General features: G+C 42.4%; 1 protein-coding gene across 2 annotated transcripts in view; it reads right to left on the bottom strand.

Moving 5' to 3' along the window:
* The window catches only part of LRRC1 (leucine rich repeat containing 1), a 125,939-nt gene extending 99,997 nt beyond the window's left edge, over nucleotides 1-25,942 (bottom strand). The window contains exon 1 of one of the 2 annotated variants that reach the window (XM_081295766.1): nucleotides 25,255-25,942. In XM_081295766.1, the coding sequence (XP_081151892.1) occupies nucleotides 25,255-25,413 (159 nt within the window). In that variant the 5' untranslated portion in view covers nucleotides 25,414-25,942. The remainder of the gene's footprint in view (nucleotides 1-25,254) is intronic. The other variant, XM_081295767.1, reaches the window with a different exon arrangement.
* Between the last annotated feature and the right edge of the window lie 1,688 nt (nucleotides 25,943-27,630).

The following is a 27,630-nucleotide window of genomic DNA, read 5'->3' as shown; positions in this document are numbered from 1 at the left end:
TGAAAGCTGAATAAAGAATTCTGAATATTACAATAGGCATAAAGAAAAAAAGTAAGCCTTGCTTTCGATTGTTCAAAGAAAGCTTGGTGTGGGTGACAGATTCTTAAGTGCTTTTTTGCAGTAATAAAGAGAACAAGCACTGGTACCTGAAGAAAGAACAAGAGTCAACGTGTTCTTAAGGAGAACTTTCTAGGCAGTTGGCACTGTGGGAAGCAAGAATAGTGGCCCATAGTGCCCCCATGATTGCTGACATTTTAGCGTGTTGCCTTTCTTGTTCCCTTCATCATATCATTTTTAAAAAACTTTCAACCAGATTTTGAATTTACTACATGGTCACTTCAGTGTCTCAAAGTCAATTTTAAAAATGCTCGTTGGTAGGCTCATTATTTGCTTGTCAGAAGACTGCAGGGTATAATGCAAGGCTTCAAACTATTCAGTATTTTTACTAATGATTTTATGCCAGTGATATTGATCTGCAGTGTGCCTACCATGTGCAAAGCTCTGTGGGCTTTACGCATTCTGGCCTGGCCTGGCCTGCCCATATCACAAGCCTACAAGATAGAGATTGTTCCATTTATACCCAGGAAACAGCATGAGGATAGAAGCTAGAAAGGTTATCTAACTTGCTGAAGGTCATACAACTAGCACACAGCAAAACAGAAGCCTAAATTTGTCTCTAGCTGCTAGTTTCTTTACATTTGATGACCCATTTACTTCTTATTCTAGGTTCCTGAAACTAACTAATAAATTAGTTAGTATGAAAATCAGATGAAGAGAGTTCTTTTAAGGATACCTGTTGGTAAAACTGATATGCTCATCTAGTGAGATTAGACTTAGCCCCAAGAAATGTGAAGACTTGCACTTACATCCAAAAGAACTAAAATTCAGTGCAGAATCATGGAGATCTAGCCCAAAGACAACATCCATAAACAAAGCTTGGGGGTAGATTTAATTATAAGCTCAATGCGAGTCCAAGAATCATATGCCCAAACTATGTATAAACACAAACTAGTAGTTATTTAAGCATGTATATGCTGCATTCATAAAGGCATTATTTATTAATAAATGGGTTTTTTTAATTTACAAAATGTAGGCTTGGGCTGGGGATGTGGCTCAAGCGGTAGCGCGCTCGCCTGGCATGCATGCGGCCCAGGTTCGATCCTCAGCACCACATACCAACGAAGATGTTGTGTCCGCCGAGAACTAAAAAATAAATATTAAAAATTCTCTCTCTCTCTCCCCTCTCTCACTCTCTCTTTAAAAAAAAAAAAAAAATGTAGGCCCACAATGAAGCAGGTGGTAGTTATCTGCTCTGGCTAATAAATCTCATTTGCCACACTACATTTTAAGGACTTTGGTTAGAAATAACATTTCTATGAGATCATAAAAAGGGAAATTAAATAAATTAGGAAAGTCCTTAATTGAAGATGGTTTTATACTGAAAGGGGTGCTGTGGGTCTGGGACACAGCAGATGATGGCATACTTACATGCCCTGAACACACGTAGGACCCCTGCAGCCTCTTTCCTTTCCATCCATCTTTACATTCCTTTGGTCTAAGAATGAAACTTTCCTACTCCTATAAAGATGTTCCAAAGAGCACTTCCTCAATCTAAGACTAAATAATTTACGATTATGCTGATAGCAATTCAGATATTTGCCCCATGCCTTACTGTATATTCAGGTAGTAAATGTTTAGGCCCTTCTGAGAACAGATGGTAGGGAAATGACTCTCTTCTTCAAGCACTTTTCAGGTCCCATTTGAATGACATCTATCTCTTCTTCCTACCCGGCAGAAGCACAAATCCAAACAGAAATAAGATAAATACAACAGGCAACAAAGGGCTGTGTTGAGATGCAAGCCTGGAGGAGATACCCAGATACTATTTCTCCAGAACACCTTTCCATTTTTTCAAATTCTCATTTGTTATATATGACAGCAGAATGCATTACAATTCATAGTACACATATAGAGAACACTTTTTCATATCTCTGATTGTATACAAAGCTGGTGTATAAAAGCTGGTGGAACAAGATGGATATCATTACCCTAAGTACATGTATGAAGACACAAATGATGTGAACACATACCTTTCCATTTTTAACCTGCATCACTGCAGTATGCTGCCACTCAACTCACTGGACCTCAATTGTCTATCTTTTCTACAGCTCTTGGCGTTTCTTGTTTCTGATCCTTCAGAGCTTTGATCCAGGCTCTCATCATCCTCCGCCTGGGTCAGGGCTGCCACTTCTCTTGTCTCTCAGCCTGCAGAGTAGTGAACTATGCCAAATCCTCCCTGGTCCTACACCCTTAGCAACTAGAGGGTCAACATCCTTCCTGACACGGGAAACTCAAGATACATTTGTTGCACCAAAGCATTTAAGCGGCTCTACATGAGTCTGTATGCTCTGCCTGGAATGACTCATACCTCAAAGATAAAAGCATGAAATGAGATTAAATGAGGATTTAAGTACCTACTCTCATATCCTAGAAGTGACAGGAAGTAGATTTGGCAAACCACTTTAATGACCTTGATGCCTATTCTGGGAAAGAATCAAGGGCATATTTAAAAGTAAAAAATAAAAAAAAAAAAAGAAAACTTTTAATTTAGAAAGCACTTGCTTAATTTCTCCCTCCTATATCTCTATGCTCATAACATCATACATAAACATACATTCACACACAGCCATACAGAGAGATTAAAATTGTTTGGTAAAAACAGGATGTTATACAATCTAACCTACTGCTTTCTTTTCTTACATAAAAACCTATTGAGAAATTATGACAACTAACTAATAAAACTCTATCTCACCTCTGTTAGGACTATACCACAGCCAAGGTGTGTATGCATCACAAGTTATTTGACAATTTCACTGACAGGCATTCGTCTTCTTTCCCCCACTGGGATTTGTTTTGTTGTTGTCTGCCCACCACAAAATGCACTGATAAAAATCCTTCAATATATATCCTGAAATACCGTTTTTATTTTTAAAACAGGATGCCAGAACTGGAATGGCTGGGCTAGCTCTTCAGATTTGGTACATCCTGCTACCATGACTTTCAAAATGGCCATATCATACACATGCCTGCCACAGCCCTATATAAAAAGTAGGGTTTTTAAAAGGTAAAATGTGCTTATCTACATACAGACCATCTCGTGAAAGATATGAAATAACAAAATCATGGCTTTCCTCAGCCTTGGAAAGAGGGACGGTACACCAGTGCTCACTGTACCTGCACATGCTGGCTTCCTCTTTCTCCACATCCATACATTACACATCCAAAATAGAGAACACTCTTAAAATATCTGTAGAAAATTCTTTCTAAAGTACTGACCACACGTGCATATAGCCTTGGCTTTAAATAATTAAATTACATAAAAACCCTTCAATGTACAGAATCTATGCACAGAATTTAATTTAAATTTAATAATTGTTTTTTGAATATGTACATGATGACAGAGTCTGTAGATGCACAAATTAAGGCTCCTTCCTTCAGGAGCTCAGAGTCCAGTGAAGAAAAAGACCTGCATGCCAGATGTTCACAATGCCAGGTGGCAGCCATGTGGCTGGATGAAGGATGTCCTCTGGTTCATCTACAGCCTGCAGGTTGGGTATGCAGGAGAAGCACTGGACAATCAGAACCTCTGATGAAATTAGGGGTTGAGGGGCTGGGGATGTGGCTCAAGCGGTAGCGCGCTCGCCTGGCATGCGTGCGGCCTGGGTTCGATCCTCAGCACCACATACCAACAAAGATGTTGTGCCCGCCGAGAACTAAAGAATAAATATTAAAAATTCTCTCTCTCTCTCTCTCTCTCTCTCTCTCTCTCTCTCTCTCTCTCTCTCTTAAAAAAAAAGAAATTAGGGGTTGAAATCTGAGGTAGGGGTTATGGGTGAGTTTCTTCTTCTACCTTCTTAAACATTTTTCTGGATGTGTCTAGGTTTGAAAACGGGCGTCAATGTTATTTCTATAATAGAGGGGAAAAAACTTCACCCCACCTAAACAAATGTTTTTAGCTTAAAAGATAAAGCACTGATTAAAATTCTATCTTCTTGATCTTAAATGTAGCCAATGTACTAAAATGATTTTAAGGAGAAGAGAGCTGGATTTCCAGAAGTTCAGACTGCTTCTGATAGTTCAACATATATGAAAGCACTCACATGAGATAGTGGATGAATCAGAAAGCACGGCAAACAACAGGTGTCATCCCTGTTCTTTACCCTTCCCTGTAGCCCTCGTGGGGTAACTTTCAAAGAAATGTTTAATTTATGGGGCTGGGGCTGTGGCTCAAGCGGTAGCGCGCTCGCCTGGCATGCGTGCGGCCCGGGTTCGATCCTCAGCACCACATACCAACAAAGATGTTGTGTCCGCCGAGAACTAAAAAATAAATATTAAAAATTCTCTCTCTCTCTCTCTCTCTCTCTCTCTCTCTCTCTCCTCTCTCACTTTCTCTTTAAAAAAAAAAAAAAAAAAAAAAAAAAAGAAATGTTTAATTTAAGTGCTACAGTTTGAATCTGGGATGTCCCCAAACCCCATGTGTTAAGGGCTTGACCCCAGCCTGGCACTACTGGGAGGTGGAACCGTTAAGAGGTGGGGTCCAATGGGAGGTCTCAGGTCATTGGGACATGTCCTTTAAGAGGAGAATGGCACCCCAGCCCCTTCCTCTTCCTCTCTTTTTCTCTTGAACATTTATGAGTAGTTTTGTTCTATCACATACCACTGCCTGGATGTATAATACACTTCTCTGCCACAGGCCTGAGGGCAACTGGATCAACCAATTATGGACTGAACCTCTGAAACTGTGAGCCAAAATAAACCATTTCTCTTTACAATTTGATAATCACAGGTCTTTTCTACAGTAACAGAAAGCTGACTAACACATAAAGAATCCTAGAATGTGTGTAAAATCTTGAATAAAGAACTTTAAAACCATTTACATATTTTGATTATAACAAAGCTGTATTCGAAGAAAGTGATTACAAATTTAGCTCTGCTTTGATTTTAGTAACCCAAAATAATCACAAAAGGCTTTTTACTGTCACCACACACTTAGCATTTCCAGCTCGATCATTTCTTTTTCCCCCATGTGTCTTTTGCACAGGATTCAAGAACTGTTGAAAGATATACCAGGGGGATTGATTCCAATCCTAAAATGCTCCCATATACTCTGTGAGGTAACAAACACAGAATTGTTACTGTAGAGAAGTTAGACCCAACATCTCTTTTGTATTCTAAGACTAAATTACCCTGAATATAATTACCAAGCCAAGAATGAAGAAACATACCAAACGATTAAAAAAAAAGTGCCCTTTGGTACTATGCTCCCCATAATTTATATGCTAAAAATATCTAATAAATAGCCCAGAGTTACAGGCATTGAAGATTAAAGACTCTTTTACTTAAAAACTGCTTCTGAAGCTGGAATTACATTTGACACACCTTCATGCATTTGCCAAAGAACCTATGTTATAAAAGCAAAACTTTCAATTAAAATTTTAAATGATTAGCAAGAAAAGAATGTGGAGTTATTCCACTTCAGAAGTTACAAAGGGGAGATGAAAACTAAAAGCAGCAACATTCTTGGGGACCCGTCAAACCTGCTTATATCCTGGACACAGGAAGCATTTTGTTTTGACAGAGCCATGGGCCAAAGCCAAAGTATTATTTTTCACTGCTAACATTAAAAACAAATAAAAATAAAACTTAAAAAAAAAAACTGGCTTGTCTTCCAGGAAGATTAAGATCATGTCAGTGAAGGCAAAAAGTTTCACAGTAAGGACTCCTGCGCACAGAGAACCCTGACTTTGTGTTTGTGAACACAAGGGGATAGGAAAACTCACCTAAGTTTGCCCACGGAAAACTGATGTCTTAATTTCCCTACAGGCACAACAAAGAGGCTAACTCTCACAGATGGAGAGTTCCTCAGCCTGGGCAAGCCAAGAGTATAAACAGTTATCCCTGCATTTCAATCACCTGAGAGGAGAGGGCTGGACCTGAGCAAGGCCTCAGGACCAGGACCTCAGGACCCATTCCACTGTGTGTGTGTATGTGTGAGTGTGTATACGTGCACATGCAAATACATGGTTTAAGAGGCACTACAATACAGTAGAAAAGAGAACTGCAAATCTCAAGTAGCAAACTCTTAAGGGCCCAAGGTAGAATCATGACTTGGAACAACACTCTGTGCCATCTTTAACCACCAGTGTTCAAAAAACAAAACAAAAAGACCCCCATCTCAGTGTGCCTCACAAAGTACTAGACACTGGGCAACAGACACAAAAAAGCATGACATGTGATCTTTACTCTCAGGTTAGTTACATACTTGTCCCTCTGACAAGCATGTTAGAATAGATAGGTAACATCTTCTGTGACAAATACAGCTGCTTTATGTATATTCACTGCACTCTTGCAATGCCTTTGATAAATCATCATTCACAAAGAATTAGAAATCTGAGGCCCAGAAGTGGTAACTTTGCAAGATCATATAACCAATATGGGGTGGAGGCAGGACATGAGTGGAGGTAAATTCAACCCCAAAACCCTGCACCACTGTTTCTTATAGTATGGCCCCAGAACCATCAACAACAATACTCTGGAGCACTTGCTAAAACTAGATTCTTGGCCTCACAAACATCCTCCAATGTAATGGATCAGAATCAATGTTCATGGACTCTAGATTCCATATTTGTTAAAGAACTGCCCAGTCACTTCTGATAAAGAACCAGTACACACCACTGTGACGCGCTCTACCCCGTGACCAGAGAAAGGCAGCCCAGTTATTAATTGGACAGATATACAAGGTTTGGCCATGAACCTGACTTATATGACTGTACTGTTCAATAGTCATGCTGCATAGAGCCACATGCATTTCATCACATAGGGAGCCCCATAGCCCAAGGATTCTTCATAGAGTCTCCATAGCTCAATGGACTCAGAAAGGTGATAATACAGTTCCACAGTCTATTTTAGTATTTCTAAGACCAAGAGAAGTTGCATATTTATCTCCAAAAGACTAACTCAAGTTCTAACTATTAGGTATTTGAAAAAGAGAAATTGTAACTGCTGGTCCCTGAATAAATAGAACATATTTATACAATGTAGCAAAGGATTCAACCCACCAGTACTTAACCACTGAGCCACATCCCCAGTCTTTTTTATTTTTTATTTTGAGACAGGGTCTAAGTTGCTTAGGGCCATGCTAAATGGCTGAGACTGGCCTTAAACTTGCAATCTTCCTGCCTCAGCCTCCCAGGTGGCTAGGATTACAGGCATGTGCCACTACGGTTGAGGGCAAAGCACAGCTTTTAAATCCATGCTGAAAATGTGAGTAAGTCACACAGAGTTCAAAGTAACTAACTATTCAAACATCTGTGTACTTCTTTGTTTAGAACTTGGGGACAATAGGTATTGTGTCAATACTTCATGGTTACATGTCATTCTTACACAGAACTATGAAATTTTCCAATTGATCCTTATTCTTTATACATAGTCCTTAGTCATCCCAATCATCAAATGAACCATCAAGGGTACAAAGGTTTACGAACCCCAGAAATAGATGAAGAGGTATAGGTGGCATGAGGATAATTCCCAAAAAGTTTCAATGGTATTTTGAAATTGAAGTAAAACCCACAAAGTGATTAACTTGAGGAGCAAGACATGCCTTTGGATATGTAAATGCCTGTTAATCTGCTAAATGAAAATGAAGTTTTACTACTGTATAATCCCGACTCAAATAGTTAACTGAGTTTAAACACTAAGCAAACAAAAGAAAATTTTACTAAATCAATATGAAAAACTGATACATTACCTTAGCCAACACTTAAGCTGAATTCTAAAAGAAAACAAATCAGAGACAGAGAAGTAAAATGAAGAAAAAGAGGGGGAAAGAAGTGGTAAGGGACAAAAATACTGTGAATAGGTAAAAGAGGAAAAATGAATCAAGAAACAAATCAGGAGAGCCGGCAGGGATGCTCCACGCGCAGAAAAAGAGTAAGGGTGCAGGGGTTTCAGAAGGATGCAGGAAGTTTTTCATCACAATCTGCAGTTCCCTTGAGCCACAGGCTTCAGATTACTATCATGACCTATTAGCTCCCACTGAAAAACTAATTAGCTGCTTATTGAGTTCTTTATCTTTAAAACCTCCTCGCGGGATGGGATGACGAAAATGTAAGATGTTCCAAGACTCCAGCACCCAATTCATAAGCACCTCCCCACTTTACCTCCTCCACCATCCTAGGGTTCAGCAGGGTGTCTGTAGATTGAGGGCACAAACAGGCAGCCCACACAGCCAAACCCACCTATATACCCTTGATCCATGCAACCCACGGTGCATTTTTCAAATTGCTGAATAACTGTCGGGTTTTTAAGTGTTTTTTAAGTGCCCAACACTTAAAAATCAGGACACTTCACATAAAAATTGGTTGGGGTGATGGAGATAGGGAGAAAATGTGGAGTGAAATAGGCCCCCATTCCCACCCTGCTTGCTGAGCCAGGTGGTGGTGCTGTCCTCTGTAGATGGGACATATGCCCTTTGGTTTGCCGTGGGTTTGTCTACGGCTAGACCTCCTATCCTACAGTTTGCCCATTTGGCCCTGCCATGAGTATTTGATTCTGTAGCTCCTCATGGTGCTGACCTGCCCAACAATCAATGTCAGCAACTCCTGGGCTTCCTTAAAGGCAGTGACCTCCACACCCCACTGCTCATTGCCATCCACCCCTGAGTCACACCCTGGAATACTGGCCTCACCCAGAACTGCTTCCTCTCTCGAATCATCAACTCCTATATCCTAGGTATGACCTCTCACATGGCCTCTCACACTCCCACTGTCTGCTGTTGGACTTCCTCTCTGATGACTTGCTCCCAGATGGAACTCCCTTCATTCTTCAATGGCCTCATACTTCTTCTCCTACCATCCACTATTCTGTGTGTGAAATACACCTTTCTCTATTCTAGATCTGGACAGTTAAGTACTCTAAAGATAAAAAGAAACCTTGAAGGCTAACACAGCAAGAATTCATGCAAACCCCAGCAAAGCCCAATAGCTCTCTCCCTTATCCTTCCCCTCTACCTTCCCTACCCCATTAGCACCTATGTCTAACCCCTACCTCCATCACCTTAGCAGATTACTCTACCTGGAGAAAACCGAAGCCATCAGGTTTGGCCTTTTATCTATCTCACTCATCGCTCCTCTTTCCTGGAATTCTCAGGGTGACACACAGTCACTTAAACTAAGAATCCAACCATTATCTAGAAGCCCCCAAACACTAGAATCTCCACTTCAAATACAGTCAGTCACCAAATTCTGGTCATTTGTTTTCTCAGTATTACCCATTACCATTCCTATTCCCCTCAATTTCCATTCCTATTCCCCTCAAATCCATCCACAAGCCGCCATCAGGCTGAGCTCTCTAAATCAATGTCAGATGAGATACTCTTTCACCTGTATTCCAGGCCTCCAGTAATGAAATTCCTGCCCTGGAACAACTGAGCCTCCAATGACACAGGGCTCTGCTGTGTTCCCTGCCTTTGCATGGACTGGCCTACACCTCCAGGAAGATTCTGCAGCTAGCTCCACAAGTCCAGGCCTCATCACAAACTGATCTGCTCAGGTATCTGATTTCATTGCTAAACTCAGACACCTGCGGGCAGGGACTACGCACTCACTTCTGCATTCTCAGTGCCTGATAACTCCTAGCACACAGTAGTGCCATCACTGCACTTTGATTGCATGAGGATCAAGGCCACCTCCTGACCAAGACTGCCAAACTGTGTGAAAAAAGCATAAGCCACTGGGGTCTGACAGATGTGAACTTAAGCCCAGCCTCGTCTTATCCCACCTGAATGTCCTTTGGCAAGCTCTCAGTCCCAGTTTTCCCATCTGTAAAATATGACTTTAAAAAATAATAAATAAAAGACCTCCCACATACAGTTGACGTGAGGACCAAACAAAATCTGTTAAAGTGCCTGGACATGCATCTAAAATACTACAGGCTGGGCTGGGGATGTGGCTCAAGCGGTAGCGCGCTCGCCTGGCATGCGTGTGGCCCGGGTTCGATCCTCAGCACCACATACCAACAAAGATGTTGTGTCCGCCGATAACTATAAAATAAATATTAAAATTCTCTCTCTTCCCCCCCTCTCACTCTTTAAAAAAAAAAAAATAGAATACTACAGGCAATGAATGAAGAGCCGCTACTAGCATTTTAAAAACGGTAACTGAGGTTTCACTCAATTCTTCCTGGAGTGAGGGCAGACATCCACTGTGTGGGCAGCACGTGGGCTTCAGAAACACTTCCTGCCTTTTGGCCATTTTACTCCTCATTAACACCTCTACTAATAGGCAAGGAGAGGAACCGTCCTTCTGTCAACATGACTAATGATGTGTTATCTTTCTATGCTACTGTTGACCCTCTGCCAGCAGGACACGCTGACTCAGCCCACACCCCTGCCTCCCTCTCAGGTGGACAACAAACAAAGTTAACATGCCTAGCTGGGGCAGGCTGAGTCTGTGCCCACACACAGATCCTCAGTGAGACAGACCTGGGCTCCAGAGAAACAAAGGCATCATTAGCACCCCAGGCACTGAAAGGGAATGGCTAGACACAGGAGAAATGTGAAACCCCTTGGGATTTATGTTTCTAAACTGCTCCACAAAATAAATAAATAAAACCCATTTTTTCGATGCAATGAACTTTTAGTATTTCTTGTGATTAAGGAACTGAATTTCCCTGTGCCTGAGACAGAGACACAAAATCAGTCCCTGATGACAAACTGGTAGAAAAGAAACAGATACATAGGTAAGTCCCACCCTGATAAATACCATGGCACATGAACCTGGAGGGGCTTGAAGATCTCAGAGATGTGGGTGGGCTGGGAGGACTTAGCAGCAGAAGTGACAATTGCAATGGAGAAGAGTAACCTGAGGACAGCAAAGGCACAGAGGCCTGAAAAACTGAGACCACAAAGTCACAGAAATGTTACAAGGTAGAAATTAAGTGTATTCACCCTTTAACTTTTACAATATCTATCTTGTGTTTTTGCTGTCATAAAATTTCTCAGTAATGCAATGAGAACAAAATTTAAGGGAAAGAGCTACACATACAAGTCTTTAAAAAAAAAAAAGAATACTTTGAAACAGAAGTCATCGTTCCTGCTGAAGATTCTTCCTGAGCAGATGGTCCCTGTGTTTTTTGGCAGAAAATAGAGGGTTAAATGAGAGACTACAACTACCTACTGCTCCCTGATGAGAAAGAAAGGTGTCTACAAGAACCAAGCAGGCTCTCCGTCTGCCTGCCTTCCTCCTTCCTTCCTTCCTTCCTTCCTCCCTCCTCACAGCAGACAGTGCAGAATGCCCGCCTGCACCATTCCCAACCTTCCCAACCTCCTTATTCCTGTTCCTTGCCTACCTGCATCCCACTATAGCAGGGAAAACACAAAGCCAGGAACTGTCATTCTAGCCTCTCACAGCTGGGGATGGCCTCCTCCAACTCCATGCCTTTCCTTTTTGCCTGGGATGACACCATGCTAGCAGGGCAGCAGGAGAAAGTACCAGCAGACCACACAGAAGTCATGCCAGTGCCCTGGCTCAACAGGCTGCTGAACCAGCCCTAACACCACCTGCTTCAGGCTTCTTAATGTGAGATCACCACATGCCTCTATCACTGAAGAACTGGGTGGAGATTTCTGTTATTTGCAATCTAGAGTACCGCAAACACACCCGTCTGTCTCTCTAGGGTTGAACTCTTTAATCAGGGCAAACTACCCATGAACTGAAACCAAATATAAGGTACCTGATGCTTCTCTTAAACAACATTTACCTTAGACCCAACCTGAATATTGAAATAAAATATTGTGGAATACATAAATGTTTTAAAAGGTGACACAAAGTATGCCTCCCAAGTAAAAGTTCTCTTATTTGTTTACTTTGCAAAAACATCTTTGTACTGATTTTTCTTTTTAAACATAAGTTTCTAGAGTGGTAGGCCTGGGGTAAGGTTGAAGAGTAGGGTCTTGATTAACCTTGCTCCTGGTCCTGGTGCAATTTCTTTGACTTACAACAGTTACCAGAAATGTGGGGCACACACAATACTTCCCCATTCTCCTCTTGCATTTTAGAATAAAGTTATGGAAAAATTAAAGTATGTAAATATTTGTAACATGCTATCATATAAGGTAGGGATGTTGTAAAATGCTTATTTTCCAATAACATTATTAGAATCCGTTTGTAGCAGTACTGAAATACACACTTCCAGAAAGTACCTTAGGACCTCTTTATAATACTTACCTTTACATCAAAACTCAAAATTGCCTCATGAGCTCATCACTTGATGTCATGCTTTGAGAATAGGGGAAAATTGTATAAGAGCTGAATTATGAGCAGAATTACAATAGGTACTACTATGATAACCCCAGTACTCAGGATAAGACTCCTATCATTTTCCTAGACACATGAGCTTTTACTTTAAGAATAAGTAAGAAATCAACTGTAAGTTACTTCCTGAAGATAAGAAATACAGCACAAAAGAAATGGGTGCCACTAACCTTCTTTGAAAGATTATGCTTGAATGAGCTCATTAATATTTGGTGACCTGGTTCTTAAAATGATCTTTCAGCTCAGTGCTCTTTTTCTTAATGATGCAACAGTAACCCAGGCATCATGAATGAGTCTCTGTTAGGCTTTAAAGAATAAATGCAACTCCTGGCTCATCCGGGGACGTTTGGTGTGGACAAAACTGTCTCCCTGTGTTTGACCTCAACACAGGAAGACCTAGCAGTTAGGAGCACTGGCTCTTGAGCCAGATGACATCATTTAAAATCCCAGCTTTGCAAAGCCATTTATGTAAAATGAGGGAACACTGGTTGTAAAGATTGAATGCATTCATCCTAGGGAGAGGTTAGAACAGATCGAAGCATACTACGCAAAAACTGTTGGCATCTCATTATCATTCTCGTTACCCAGGCCTCCTCTCCTCAATTCTAGTTCTGGTTAAAACTTCCACCATGACTCAACCCAAATACTGATCAGTTTCTATACAATTGTATTCCCTTTCCAGGCTTCCCTAATTCAGTAAACTGTCCTGCAATTTCCCAGTTGATAAAACCCAACATCTGCACCCTGAAGGTATTATCCATTGTCCTTCCAAGATGCAACTCATGACTTACTGCCTAACTCCAAGTCACTACTGCACCTCCCTGGGACCTGTCTATAAAAGACTCCTCTCCTGGTCTCCTTGCTTCTTCCATTTGTCCCCAGTCTAATCTCTAACCAGCAAGACAAGTAAACGCTTTCATTTAAATGACATATCTTATAAATTTAGGATGTGCCATACTTCCACTGATGAAGACCCATCCAACAGCCTTACCAGGGTCTCCCAGCCCCACAGATTTCTTCACCTCAATTTTGCTGACCACCAAGTATTCCAGCCACACTGGCCTTTTTCTACCCACAAACTCGCCAAGCTCATTCCCAACCTCTGTCAGAACCTCAGCCGCATTCCCGCAGCTGCCTCGCTCTCCTCAGGAAGGATGTCACCTCCTTGGAGAGACCTTCTCCAACTTAAATACAAGCCTCCACCTGCATCATTCTCAACTACCTATCCCTGTTTTGTTTTCTTCACAGCTTTTGCCACAACGTGAAATTTGTTCTTGCTTATCAGGTTACTGGCTATCTCCCCTACCTAGATGAACACCCCGTAAGAACAGAGAGATTCTATCGCCGTGCTAGACAGAGCAATGCCTGAAGCAGAGCCAGCACTCAATAAACATGAGCAGTGGATGAAAAGGGGAAAGGAGGGCCTTTCAGATACAGCAGAGATCCTCCCCTAGTCCCCATTCCTAAACCAGCAGCCTCTGAAACCAGACACCAACACCCCATCAGAGAAGCCAGCCATGCAGCAGGAAAGCACACAGGTGAAGACTCTGATCCTAGCATACTCCCTGCGAAGCCACCTCAGTCTGTGCTGATCCATACACATTCTTAATGGTCAATCCCCAAACTACATTCCCCGAAATACAGTCTCTCAGGTATCAAATCAATTCAAAAGGGAAGTTTCAAACAACCATCTTTAAATTGCTGGAGTTTACATAATAAGGACACAGCCAAATTGCCCATTTTACCTCACTTTCAAAAGCTGGGAAAATGCAACTGATAGAGAAGGAAAAAACATTCAGGGTTCAAAAATGGTTGGCATGTGTGCACATGTGTGTGTGTGTTAACCAAGAAAAATATGCTGGTCTTTTTTCCTTAATTGGTTCTGGGAATCAACAACTGACCACAGGAGGGTAAGTGTTTGGAACAGCTTTGCCTTATTATCAAATCCTTGATTATAATGATTAAGCCTAGACTTGTGGTTTTACTAAACCTCACAAGGCAACCTCGGAGAGTACATGCATGATGGCAGCACCACTCTCCTAAGGTTCTCCCTGGGGCAGCAAGGCATGAAGTTAGCATCCAAAAAGGCCAGAACTTAAAAGGAGCCTGGACATCACTCACACCCTCCCTTCATCATTCAGATAAGCAAGGTGGGCGAGACAAGGGCTCCAGACCAGTGCTTTCCGTTTGTCACGATGTACCCAGACATGCGAGGACTGCAGGGAGCCCAGTGCTTCATGGCATAATCTCCAATCTGTCACTTACAGATGTGGTCTGAACCCATTTCTAAATCCATTCCCCAAAAGGGCCAAAAATTTCCCCATGAATGCCATTCAAATATGTATTCCATGTCTGCTTTGCATTAACCACCCTTTTAAGCAGCAGCAAAAAAAATTATACAGCTTTAAGGAGCGCACTCTGATGGAGGACAGAAATTATAGTCAAGAGTGATGTCAGTGGTATCCCCCAGAGACTTCAGAGGAGGGACAGGAAAGCTTCCTGGAGGAATGTTTTTTTCCTGAGCTCCCTTCAATGGGATGGGGAACAGGGATCCAGCAAAAGAGGGAAAAGCACATCACCATAGAAGCAATCATGAAAATGAAGCTCAGAAGTATGAAACAATGTATTGCAACTAAGGGCAACTAACTGCCTCTGAAACACAAGGTTTCAGTTGGAAAAGGATGGAAAGGGGAGGCAGAGCACAAGAATGTAGGCAGATTAGATCCTGCAGGTGTGGTAAGACACTGCAGCAGACACTCATCACATGCCTTAGCAAGATCACTGACCAAGTACCAAGAGCAGGCTTAAAGGAGGTAAGAATAAAGAAGTTTGGACCTGGAACACAGTTGATACCAATAACGATCAGACTGCACTGCATACTTCTGTCTGCCAAACACTATACTAAGTGCTGCACACCTATTAACAGTCTTCATACAACTTCACAAGGTTATCATTACCTTCGTTTTACAGATGAGCAAACTCAGAAACAGTAAAATCAGATATTTATCCACGTTGGCACAACTTAGAGGACATTTTCTTTTCAAGTAGGAAATGCAGGCCGGAGCAGAGACTTCAGTAGAAAAGACAGAGGGAGGGACTTCCCCAGACAGCTGTTACACCAACTTAATACCCAAGCTTTGGTTCCTAAACATCCTACACGTCACTGCCTTCCTGCTCCAGAAACAACCAAATCAACCTAGAGTAGCAGTGTATGCTCCATAACACACAGTTCTGTGTCACCTGGATAAAGATGACTGTCTGCAAAGCCTTCCCCACTGCCAGTTCCTCCAAGCCCAGATGCAGTAAAAGGTGGAATCCCAGTTCCCTACACCTTAATACAAAAAGCTTCTCCAAGCAACTCTTGGCACTTAGCTACGTGATCATTCTAGACTTCTCTCCCTGACTATAGACTGCAGAGTACTTGAAGACACGAAATGGATGTCAGTATTCTAAGGACCTGATACAAATATCTGGTCAAGACCAAAGCCTATCCAAGGACTTTTCCAGGCCAGTGAAAAACAACCACAGTCAAGGATAAAGGGAGCAGAGATACAGAGCCAGCCCACAGGTTTATTTTCCAGTGTCCACAAGATCATAGGACTTGGAATAAGGAGTCAGGGATGTTCAGCCCATATCTTCATTCTCCTTTGACATATCATTTGACCTCTTTGGTTTCCTTAGCTGTCACGTGGCTGGATCTCTACAATCTCTAAGCCTCCACTCCACTATGCTTAGTATCTATGTAGGTATAGATACAGACAGACATATACATTATATTGTATCATACATGTATTTACAATAAAATAAATACATCATACAATATATTGTATGTATTTATACATATTTTATACACTTACAAAATCTATTAGGATTTGTAAAATGCATACCATTTTATCCAGGAACTATGCTTCTTGAAATATATATATTTTTTAAAGAGAGAGAGAGAGAGAGAGAGAATTTTAATATTTTTTTTCCAGTTTTTGGCGGACACAACATCTTTGTCTGTATGTGGTGCTGAGGATCAAACCCAGGCTGCAAGCATGCCAGGCTAGCGTGCTACCACTTGAGTCACATCCCCATCCCTTGAAATATATTTTAAATAAATATTTGCACAGGTGTACAAAGTAATATGTACCAGAACATTTAATCCAGCATGGCTCATCACCTCAAAGAATGAGAAACAATTTAAATATCTAGCAGTAGAACAGTTAAATGATGAACTATGCAATACAATGGAATACTCCAGCATCAGCAACAGTACCTACATTTACAGATGTGGAAGATATCCAAGATGCTGTGTTAAGTAAAAAGAGTAATCAACAAAGCAATTTATATAGTGGGAGTCCTCTTCTGTTTTAACAATAAATATATGGTAATCAACAAAGAGAAAATAATACATTACAACACATTCTTTAAAAAGAGTATATTTTAAAGGTTTTCGCCATTTTAAAAAAATGATAAATATGTGAGCTAATGGCTAGGCTAATTAGCTGGATTTTCACCATTCCCCCACGTATACATATATCAAAATATCACACCATACCTTCAAATTTGTACGTTTATCAATGAAAAATAATTTTTAAATAAAATAAAACTGTTAGTGGCTGATATCACTTCAAGGGAATCATGGAATTCCTTCTTTTTGTTTAATTCTTTGAAGCATCTGATACATATTACTTCCATCATCAGATAAAACCAAGGTGACACCAAAGCCCAAGGTCAGGCCAGCTGCACCAATAGCATGAACCTCAAAGGTATTTATTCAGCATCTTCCAAGTCAAGTCAAACAGCCAGAGCCCAGTCACATCCTGAGAGGTTTGGAAGCCACTTTCTGGTTCTCACAGCTGCTCATCTGACTGGAGCTCTTAGCTCCCACCACATGTCAGCTGACAGCTTCTCTGGGTTATCTTTCCCCAGGAACTAGGTGTGGACTGTGGAAAGAAAGGTGATTGCAGTGGTCAGGGTAGGCAGAGTCCTCTTCATCCAACCACTCAAGCAATCAGTCAAGCATACCCTGTCATTAGGTGTAACACCTCCTCCACCCACACAAGACAAATACATTCCTTGGGGTTCTAGGAAACAAAAATAACATAATTCCTTCCAATTGAGTCAAATTCTCTGGAATCAAGAAGTTACAGTCTAGATAAGTAAACTCTTCAAAAATAATAAGGGAAAGGTTTTTTTTTTAAAAATCATATCTTATTTATAGGAGTCCAAGATATTTTACACATAAACCATTAGATCTTCTAAAACACCACATGCAACAGTAATTACCATTCCTGTCCACTAAATAACACCTAAGAGAAAGTTAATGCACATCCAGAAGTTTCTTCTATGCATTTATCAAGACCCGGCTCATGATCTCATCACCCTTCATAACTATCTTATGAAGCAGAGGACAAACATTTCTAGCTCTGCATTCCATGTGATGTTCTAAAATAGGCAAACTTACCCTGCCTTCCATGAACACAGTGAGAAGCCTGAAGCACTCACTGGATCTTCATCCAAAAGAATGAGACAGAGTTCCACGGCACAGCAAGACCATGGGTAAGAGTCGTCATTACTGCAAAGAAATGTTCATGCTGCTATTTCTCATATTCTTGTATAAATATCAGTGATGTCTTATCCCTAAAATTTCAAGTCTATGGTAAAGGGTCCATTTTTAAGGAAATCCCAAGTACCTACTTACCACAGAGACTGCAGATTCTGGCTAAGAAGATAATGCTCTAGAAGACTGGGGTTAAGATTAGGTTAAGATGCTCCCTTCCCACTGGAAGCCCCTGGACAGGGAGGAGAGAAGACAGTGATACAGGCTCATTTTGCTCTTTTACCACACTGAAAATACGATTCAATATTTGCTAATACTAAAGAAAGTGTTATTATGCAAATAGTGATACTCTTTCTCAAAGATTTGGGCTACCGTTTTACAGACGAAAATTCTAGCAATGAGTTTACTTTCAAAGTACTCTAGAATAATAAATATTCTCCAAGTGCCAGTCTTTTAAAGCATTAGCAGAGAATGGTGAAACTAAAGTTTATGACATAGTACACACACAAGAATGCATTCATATTACTCAGAAAAACAGAACCCAAATGTCACTCTGGGTACAGTTTTATAAACTTGGTGACCACATTTATCTGAACAAAACCAAAAATAAACAGGCTCTTCCCACCCATTATGCATCAGGCTATCTATTTTTCCCCCAAGCCAATGCCTACATATAAAGCTTGCCATGTTTTAATAGAATGCAGAGACATCCCACAATCAAGGAAACATGCCTACAAAAGGAGGAGAATGCCTTATACTTGGTGTCCTACAAGTATCAATGAAGCACCTCAGTGGGTCAGCCCAGAAGGAACTAGATGGAGTGCAGCGGTTCCCAGTAGAGAAATCCCTCTGATTAGTCATCTCCCCAGACAACTCCTCCCATAGGTACTCCATCCTATCCTCTAGCCTGGACACCTACAAATTCTCCAGACTGGTCTCCCAACACTATCCTCTTCTCTGCCCCAAAACTGTGTTTCTGAACAAAAATTAAGCTGTATTGAACCTCTGTTTATCTTGCATGAGCCTCCGCTGCCTTCAGGACAGAGCTCACCTCCTCAACAAAATCAACAAGGTCCCCTTCCTGCTCTGGCTCCAGGCTGTTCTCTGGTTTGCTCCCTCCACTCAGACACCACTCAGTCACTGTACCTGGAAATGATCAGTTTAGACAACACTCTTTTTCTCTTTTTCCAGTGTAATTTGAATTTGACCACCAATAAAGTCTTCTCTGAGCTCCCCAGAGAGAGTGAAACTCCTCCAAACTGTCAGCTTCCGCAGAAGGTCCCTCCGGAGAGAGCTAACTTTGTAAGCCTCCTCACTCCCAAGTGGGCTCCCAGGTGGGCAGTACAGCATAGAGATGAATGCATACAAGCAGAGGGAGTAACCTTGACCCAAGTCTCTTAAATAAATTACTTAAATCTCAGTTTCATTTGAAACTATAATGGCTAGAATGGGTTGTTATGCAGTTTAAGAGAAATGGTTTATGTAAAGCACTTAATACATTGTGTGGAACTCAGTAAAATCTCCATAGGTGGTGCCTATTATAATTATGTCACAGATACCCAGTAAATGTTTCAGGATCAAAGAGACTCTAATCTCCACTAACCTGGAACAAATTATAACTTCTCTACCTTAGTTTTCTCATCTCTAAGTGTAGAGAGTGAAAAGAGGTATGGGGAAGAATGAGAGGGTTAGACCAACACAGAAAGCAATCAAAAAGCAATTACTACACTAGGTGGTAATAACAGGATATCTGAAAATGAAACTATTTCCCTAACCTGAGAAATCTGTGGATCAGCAAGCGCTATTAAGAGAAAATTCCTTTGGATCCCTTTTCTCCTAAGCAATGACTTAAGTATCTTTATTGTTCTTAAAAGTTGACTTTTTTAAAAATAATTGACTCATTGTTTTTATTATGCTATTTAAGTAAGCCCAAACATAAAACTGGGAGATATGTCTTTCTGTGCTTTAGTTTTTATAAAACTATAAAGTGAAACAATTTTCAAAATCTGATAAAAGCCAATAAGACTCTGACATCACAATGATGTGATTTTGCAGACACTGCAGGGCTGCTCACAGTGTATTCCACACCGTGCTCACAAGGCACGGGCTTCTTACATTTACATTCTGAGCATCTACACTACCACGGACCCTGACTCCTCTGGCTCCCCAACACTTTTTTCTAACAAAGTGCCATGATATCTTTGCTCACTGAACTTCTAATCATCGTCTGACCCTAACACATCATTTCTGTAAAATGCCTTATTTGTTGTTCCCTCATTAACTGCAATTAAAGGAGTGTTCAATGAAGCATAAGCAATAAAATCATATGGCACTAATCATTCATAAGCTCAATATAAATGCTACAGAATTGGTAATTTTTTTAAAAAAATATTAAGTTTTTATGTTCTCTTATTAAAGAGAACATAAAAACTTAATTCTGGTTTGAAAACACCTTAAACACCCAGGAAAATATTTTTAAACTTCAGTTTAAGAAACACTGTTTTGTAATAAAATGGTCTTGCCATAGTATTCAGGAAGATTTTAGACATGTTAGATCTGTGTTGCTATTTTTAGTAGTATATACACATGATCTTTTTAATTCTCAGAATAACACTATAGGGTAAGTACTACTCTAACACCTGAGGAAACCAGAGCTGAACGACAATACTCAAGAGATGGAATACTGTCCTCAACTATCTGAATCCAAACCTGTGCTCTCTATTCTTCAAGACAAATCCTAAAGAGCCTTGGCCAAAGGTGACCAGCAATGGACAATACAAATCCAGGGGAAACCAACCAGGTAGGAGAAGAAAGACGGCATTTTGAAGGAAGAAACAATAGGTCTTGTTAACAGGATGGATGAACAGAAAGAAGGATCAAAAATAAATCCATGGACTTTTGAGACAGAAAGAATGGCTGTCCCACCCCTCAGACATGGAACTGCTCAAAAGAGATGCCAGTTCTGAAGATAAGATCTAAACTGAAACATAGCTGGGTTAAGACAAAAGGAACTTCTTCCAAGTGGGGATGGGTATCCCCTTAACAGATTTCAGCTGGAGATGTTGCACTTGAAATCACATTCATAGAAGAATGTGTTAACAGTGCATAAAAATTATTTCAAAGGCTGCCAGAGGTGTCCTGCACAGAACAGGGGATGAATAAAGACTCAACAAAGGCTCCCAGGTTCTGAAAAAAGATTTTTGTCATTATTAGTTTCAACTGACCAAGTCAGACCAAAAGAAAAGGAATTATCATGGCTTAAGAAACAGGGGCATCCTACTGATAACGACATGTGAGGTCTCATCATGCAACAAGGATTTGAGCTCACAACGCACCAGGTACTTCCCTGGGTTCAGCAATGAGCATCCCTGCCTTTGCAAGGCTTGTGTTCTACTTGGGGAGACAGACAAGCAACCAGTAAATAACTAACTACATAGTATGAACTTAGGTAATGATAAGTGCCCAAGAGCAGGAAAAAATAAAGCAAGATATGAGAAAGAATGACTACAGGGAGCAGATATTTGAGATAATGTTATCTGACAATCTACAAAAGATCAACTGAACACTAAGGGGGTTAACAGATGAAACTCAATTTTTCAAGCTGGGAAGTCTTGAATACATTCACTCAAAGTATTTGCTGCCTACTATACTAAGCACTGTAATAGTGCTAAAGAGATCACAGTAAAGCACACATATTTGGAGATATTTGAGAAATGATGCACACCGAGGAAAAAACAATGGCATCTGAAATGTGGGGACACACAGAGGAAGCCAAGATTCCATAGCACAAGCCAAACAAAAGAACTTCCCCACATGGATGGCCTTCACATGGAAGTCACTTCCACCTTGAACACTCTGACTATACAAGAAAAGGATAGATGCTGGAGTAGAGATATGCTTAATGCAAGGGAAAGAAGCAGAGACATGAGATGGGAGGGAAAGGGAGAGAAAAGGGAAATTGCATGGAAATGAAGGGAGACCCTCATTGCTGTACAAAATTACATATAAGAGGTTGTGAGGGGAATGGGAAAATAAACAAGGAGAGAAATGAATTACAGTAGATGGGGTAGAGAGAGAAGATGGGAGGGGAGGGGAGGGGGGATAGTAGGGGATAGGAAAGGTAGCAGAATACAACAATCACTAATAGGGCATTATGTAAAATTGTGGATGTGTAACCGACGTGATTCTGCAATCTGCATTTGGGGTAAAATTGGGGGTTCATAACCCACTTCAATCTAATGTATGAAATATGATATGTCAAGAGCTTTGTAATGTTGTGAACAACCAATAAAAAATAAATAAAAAATAAAAAAAAAGAAGAGGAAGATTTCTACAAGACCCAGGAACACTCACTCAACAAATATATAACTGCTTATTGATTAAGACCTACTAGGTGCCAAAAGGGTGAGCAAAATCATGCAGGCACTTCAAAGAGGTTAAAGTGACATCATCCCTGTTAGAACAGATCTCAAAAGGATTCCACAGCAGGGAGTAGAGAGGAGGGGAGCAGCAGATGGATGGTGAGATAATAGGTGGCAAGCTAAGAACACAGCTTCTGAGGCATCCTCTGGTACAGATGAGTTGGGCCTTAGGTGAGTGACCATCACATCTGCTGAGTGTGGTGTGAAGAACTCTGGTGCCCTCCCCACCCCACACTCACCACATCTGGAACCGAAGTAATCTGCCTCACCACAAGGCTGTGAACAGCACATAGGAATCACAGCTCCTTTAAGCTCTATATTCCCAATAACTAGCGAATCATCCTTAATAAATGTTTGTTTGACAAGACCAAGTTTTAATGAGGTGAGTATGAAAGGGGGCACTGAATAATTGAAGATTTGATATGTGTGAGAAACAGAACAGGGTAGATTCCTGCTAGGTGCCCAAAGCAGCTGTAGTTGGTACACACCTGAATGAATGAGGGCGGAGAATGCACCTAACCAGCTGGATAGCTCTGAGAAAGTCGCTTCAATTCTGAGTCTCAATTTGTAAAATGTAGATGTTGAAGCAAATGAGAGGCTGCAGGCCTTTTAGTGGAGAGAAGGTATCTGTCATTATCTTGAAACCTTTTGTCAGGGTAGGGGGTGCAGGCTTCCCCTTTGGCTGTGTTTCCAAATTACATAGAGAGGAATACACACCTGGTAAGGCCGCCACACAAGGATCTTTGAGGTTTATCAGCAAAAGAGCAACTGTGTGGCAAGTTGAGGAGACAGGGGTTTCAAGTAGAAAGCAGGAGCAACAGTGACCAAAGCCATGAGTTATACAGATCTCAGAGGTGAAGCAATGGACGAAAAGATTGTGAATGGAACAAATATCTGCTTTCAAGGTGGCTGTTCATTCCTTGTAAGTACACATCCAAGTACCTATGGTGAAATAAGTCAGGGAGAAACAGATCTTACATGACCTCAAAACTTACTAACTTTGGAGCTTTAAGAGCAATAATTACCAAAAAGCAAGACCACCTCTAGCCTTTGAAATATTTACTATTTTACAGAGTGCCATTAGACTTTATTTTGAGCTTCTGAGTTTCCATTTCTACGATCAATAGAAATACCTGACATTTCCAAAACCTATAATTTCCATGCCAAGCTAAATTCTCCAACATTACAGGAAAACCTACAAATTCGGCAGAAGGGAATAAAAAAGCAGCTCAGTCAAAAGAAATCTTCCCGTTCTACGACAGAAAGCAACCACCAAGAAGGGCAAGGACTGCAAGGTTTCTAGTTGAGTAACTTTTCACTCAATCTTTAATAACTTAATTCTGAAGTCCTAGAAATGTATTACATTACATATTCCACATTTCAATGCCTAAAATTATATAATTTAAAGCAGTGAGTGTGTCGCTTCAGTCACATTTAAGGAAGCTAAAATCCAGACAAAACCATGTATTTGAAAATGCCTGCAAAATAATAAATGCCTGAGAGAACTGGATGGCTTTTCTGCTTCTAAGCTAAATAAAGCCTGGGGGCTTTGCAAAGATCCTGGTGAGGATAATCTCTGTGATTACACAGAGCAAACCATCCAATCAATCCCACACAAACCAAGGAAAGTTCATCCAAGAAGAACAACAACGCATGAAATGCTGAGAAAAACACCGTTTTGATTTTTCAAAAGACTATCAGCGCTGGAGAACATATCAGGTCATTTTAATGAGCCAGAACATTTACCAGGGTTTCTGTAACAATGACACGGTTTGTGTTTAACCAAAAGACCAAGCAAGATAACTTGAGTTTCGACGCTGAGGCCTCCAGGTCCTCTCCCTGCCTCCCAGCAGTCTCCCTACTTCCTGCACACCTTTGGATTGGCACACAACGACTTCCTGCACACACCTGAATTAGGGATATCTTCCTCCTTAGAAGTTCCCCAAGCTGAATTCCCCAGGCAAACCCTAGGACTAACAGTTTGCAGTTCCCTGACCCTTCAATAAAGAAAAAGAAAAAAAATCTGCATATGCCTTGAAGCCGCGAAGGAGTGATTACTTTACGTAAACATCTCTGAAGAGGTTAATACATTACTGAAAGGTCAGAAGTAAGCAGGCTGAACGCGGTTGCTCTGGGAAAGACAGCTGCCAGGCTGATCCACCCGCGGAGTCTCTGATAACGTTCACCGCAGCGCCTAACACGCAACAGGTCCATGCAGGCAAGGCCCAAGTGGCTGGCATCTGGGTATCTGAGCACCTGTGCCCAGTTCCCCAGACCCGTCTTTCCTCCTGCCCCCTACCTCGCTGCGCTGCCAGGGCCACTGCAAACTGGCCAAGCTACAGCTCTTCAGAGCACAGCCCATCCGCGATAAGGCCTGGAGCACATTCCTGCTAAAATGCCGAGATAGTGCGGTTCACTCGCGCGCTGCTCAGGTCCCAAGGTATTCAGGGACCTGCTCGGCGAAAGGGGAGATGAGCCCCGGATGGGGAAACAAAGTGAAGGGAACGTCCCCCGGGGGCGGGATGCGGCGCTCGGTTGCCTCCAGCTGGGAACATTCCGAGCCACCTGGCTCTTCACCTGCCCGGGCACAAGTACCTGGTGTTAGTACCTAGACATGCAACTAAGCTACTTACTAGCCCAGAACGTTTCTCCAATCGTACAAGCTCTAGTAACTACTCGGAAGAAATCAAGTACCTTTGTATAAAATGTAAAAGAACTTTTACTGGGAAGGATGGAGTTAGAGAAGCAAGGGAAGAAAGAAGCAGGTGAATGCAGGAAGAAGTGTTACCTGCTGGACCTGCCGGCCGGCCGGGATCTAAAAGGTGGGAAAGACAGGGGCGAAAGGAAAAGAGGAGTGGGAAAGGACTGGGCACGCTTCTCGGAGACCGGGGAGCAGGTAAGGCCGGCCACTCACCTCGGGCAGCTCGCGGAGCTGGTTAGCGTCCAGCAGAAGCTCTTCCAGGCTACGAGCATAGCGGTAGATTTCCTCAGGGACGTAGACGAGAGAGCAGTGGCGCTTGTCGATGGTCTCCACATGACGGTTGCACCGCCACAGGGGGATGCAGTGGAACATCGCCGCCCCCGCCGGAGCCGGGTCCCGAGCCGCGGAGCCCCGGGCTCAGAGCCCGCTCTGCCCGGGGGCCCCGCTCCGCGCCGCCCGCTGCAGGCTCCGCGCTCGTAGTTGGCCCCAGGCTCACTCGCCCCTTGCGCAGGGCTTCGTGGTCCAAAACGCTCAAAGGAACCTAGGGCGGGATTCCTCCCGCGTCCTCGCGCCCCCGCCCGCCAGCCGGCTAATCCCCTCCCACCCTCCTGCCGCGGCTGCTGCCGCCGCGGGAAGCTTCCTACTCGCTGCCGCCGCGCGTTCTGAGCATGCGCGCCGCTGGGCGCGAGCCGAGGGCGTTTCCCAGCCGCCGGAGGGATGCTCCGCTCCGGGTTTTCCTGGAGACCTGGTTCTGGAGAGGGTCGAGAAACCTGCTGGCGGGCGGCTCACCGTCCCCCAACTCCGGCTCAGGCTGAGAGAGCATCGAACCTTTTGAGGAATCCAGATTCTGAAGGGGCTTGAGGCGGAGAAGTGGCGGCCTGACGGGAGCAGAACAACTTTTGATTTTTAGTACTACTTAACACGCTCTCCTCTCTCCCCTTCCCCAAAACAACTTTCTCTTCCGGGGTCATGCAGGACCGCCCCGAAGCGTACCTTGCGCGCTGTGGGCGCCAGGAGCTACACGATTTGATGTTTTGAGGTGTCTGCACCGCCCTCGCTACTTCTTTCTTGGCCACTTGTGTGCTAGCTGCTCGCGGTAGCCCCAGAAGTGTGAGCGGGCGCTCCAAGCCAAGCCTTGCGCCCCCGGCCCCTGCTGTGCCCTCTACTCCGCGGGCACCGTCTGTAGGCTTTGTAACCTTGGAGCGCATCTTCAGTAATCATTGTTCTTCCACATAGTCATAGAAAACTGTCCTCTTCATACCAACAAAAACATAGGAATCTAAGAGTCTGCAAGATTCTCCTGGACGCGGCTGCACCCTGCCAGGAATCCAAGTTGAGAGCGAGCTGGCAAAGGTGCGTTTTTGAGCCGGTTCCAACCCCTCCAGATGTTAGCCTCTGGAGACTAACCCCCGCTGGTGCGGAGCGGAGAACTTTGGAAAAGGGGCAGGTTGGGGATGCCAGGTGGTTTTTAGCCTATCTGCAGCAACATTCTGTTCCTTCCCAAGGGTAGATTGCAACCCAAAGAGCAGCAAGGGAGGGCCTGGGAGGCCGGCTATTTAGTGATAAAGACCTCGCCCCTCGCCCAGACTCATTTCCTTGTAGCATGGCCAGAACCCTGATCTGCCCGTCTTCTATAGTTTTGCACCACAATTCCCATCTGGATTAACCAAACTTGCTCCTTCACAAAGGGTTGCCGGTCAGGCCTAGGCCAAGTACATTCATAGGTTGTTTTCTAGGTGTCTTATCTGACTCCCCAACAGGCGGCCCACCCAGGTTTCCCCCTCCCTAGCCTCTGCATCCTACACCTTCCCGTTCAAGTGTATTCAAAATCCAGGTTCCACCTGTGGCCTCTGCCACAACAGCCACTCTAGCTCTACCAAAGTCACTCCTGCCCCCAAGCTGCCACAGTTAAAATCTGGAGCCAGGGAGTTTTAACTTTCTGCAGAAGGCTGAAAGCTGAGCTTGTTCAATGGCCAGGGCAAAGTTTTGTCTGAAACTTATTTCTGCACAGACTCTCCAGTCAGTTCCAATTGTGCACAAGATAGGTTCCCTGATGAAGTGGCAAAGGGAACATATAATTATTTAAACTCTACTAGAAGGCTTGTTTCTACCTAGAGTGAGGAGTCTTTCCAATTTACTTCTACCCCAGCACTGTCATTTTAGCTATCATTTCAGTCTTCTCCTGTTTGGATTCTCCTGTTTGGATTCTGACATTCTCAAGTAAGACTACCTGGACTTTGAATCTCTATACCTACTCTATAACTACTTCATTTTTGCATTCTAAAAGGTGTATAAAGCCCATTTTCTGCCACCATTTATGGATAACTGTAATTCCTGACACAGGCATCTGGAAAGAAAAACAAGTTACTACCTCTGCAAAGTTTTCCAACTGCTTTTTAAAATATTAAAGAAGGTTGACCTCTTCCAGTTTAATCTAAGGCTGATTGTCAGAGATAGTCACATTGAATTATTTTACTAAACAAATGTATTTTAAAGACACAACTGGTCTTTTAAAAACTCAAATCCCAATAAGCATTCCCTATGTGCCATGATGCTTACTCTTTCTTTTCTGATTATAATTATGTTTTT

This window comes from Spermophilus citellus, assembly GCF_964194105.1.
Source record: "Spermophilus citellus genome assembly, chromosome: 5".
In the NCBI taxonomy this organism is placed as follows: Eukaryota; Metazoa; Chordata; class Mammalia; order Rodentia; family Sciuridae; genus Spermophilus; species Spermophilus citellus.
The sequence above is the reverse complement of the archived record's forward strand: the minus strand, read 5'-3'. Positions and strand labels throughout refer to the sequence as shown.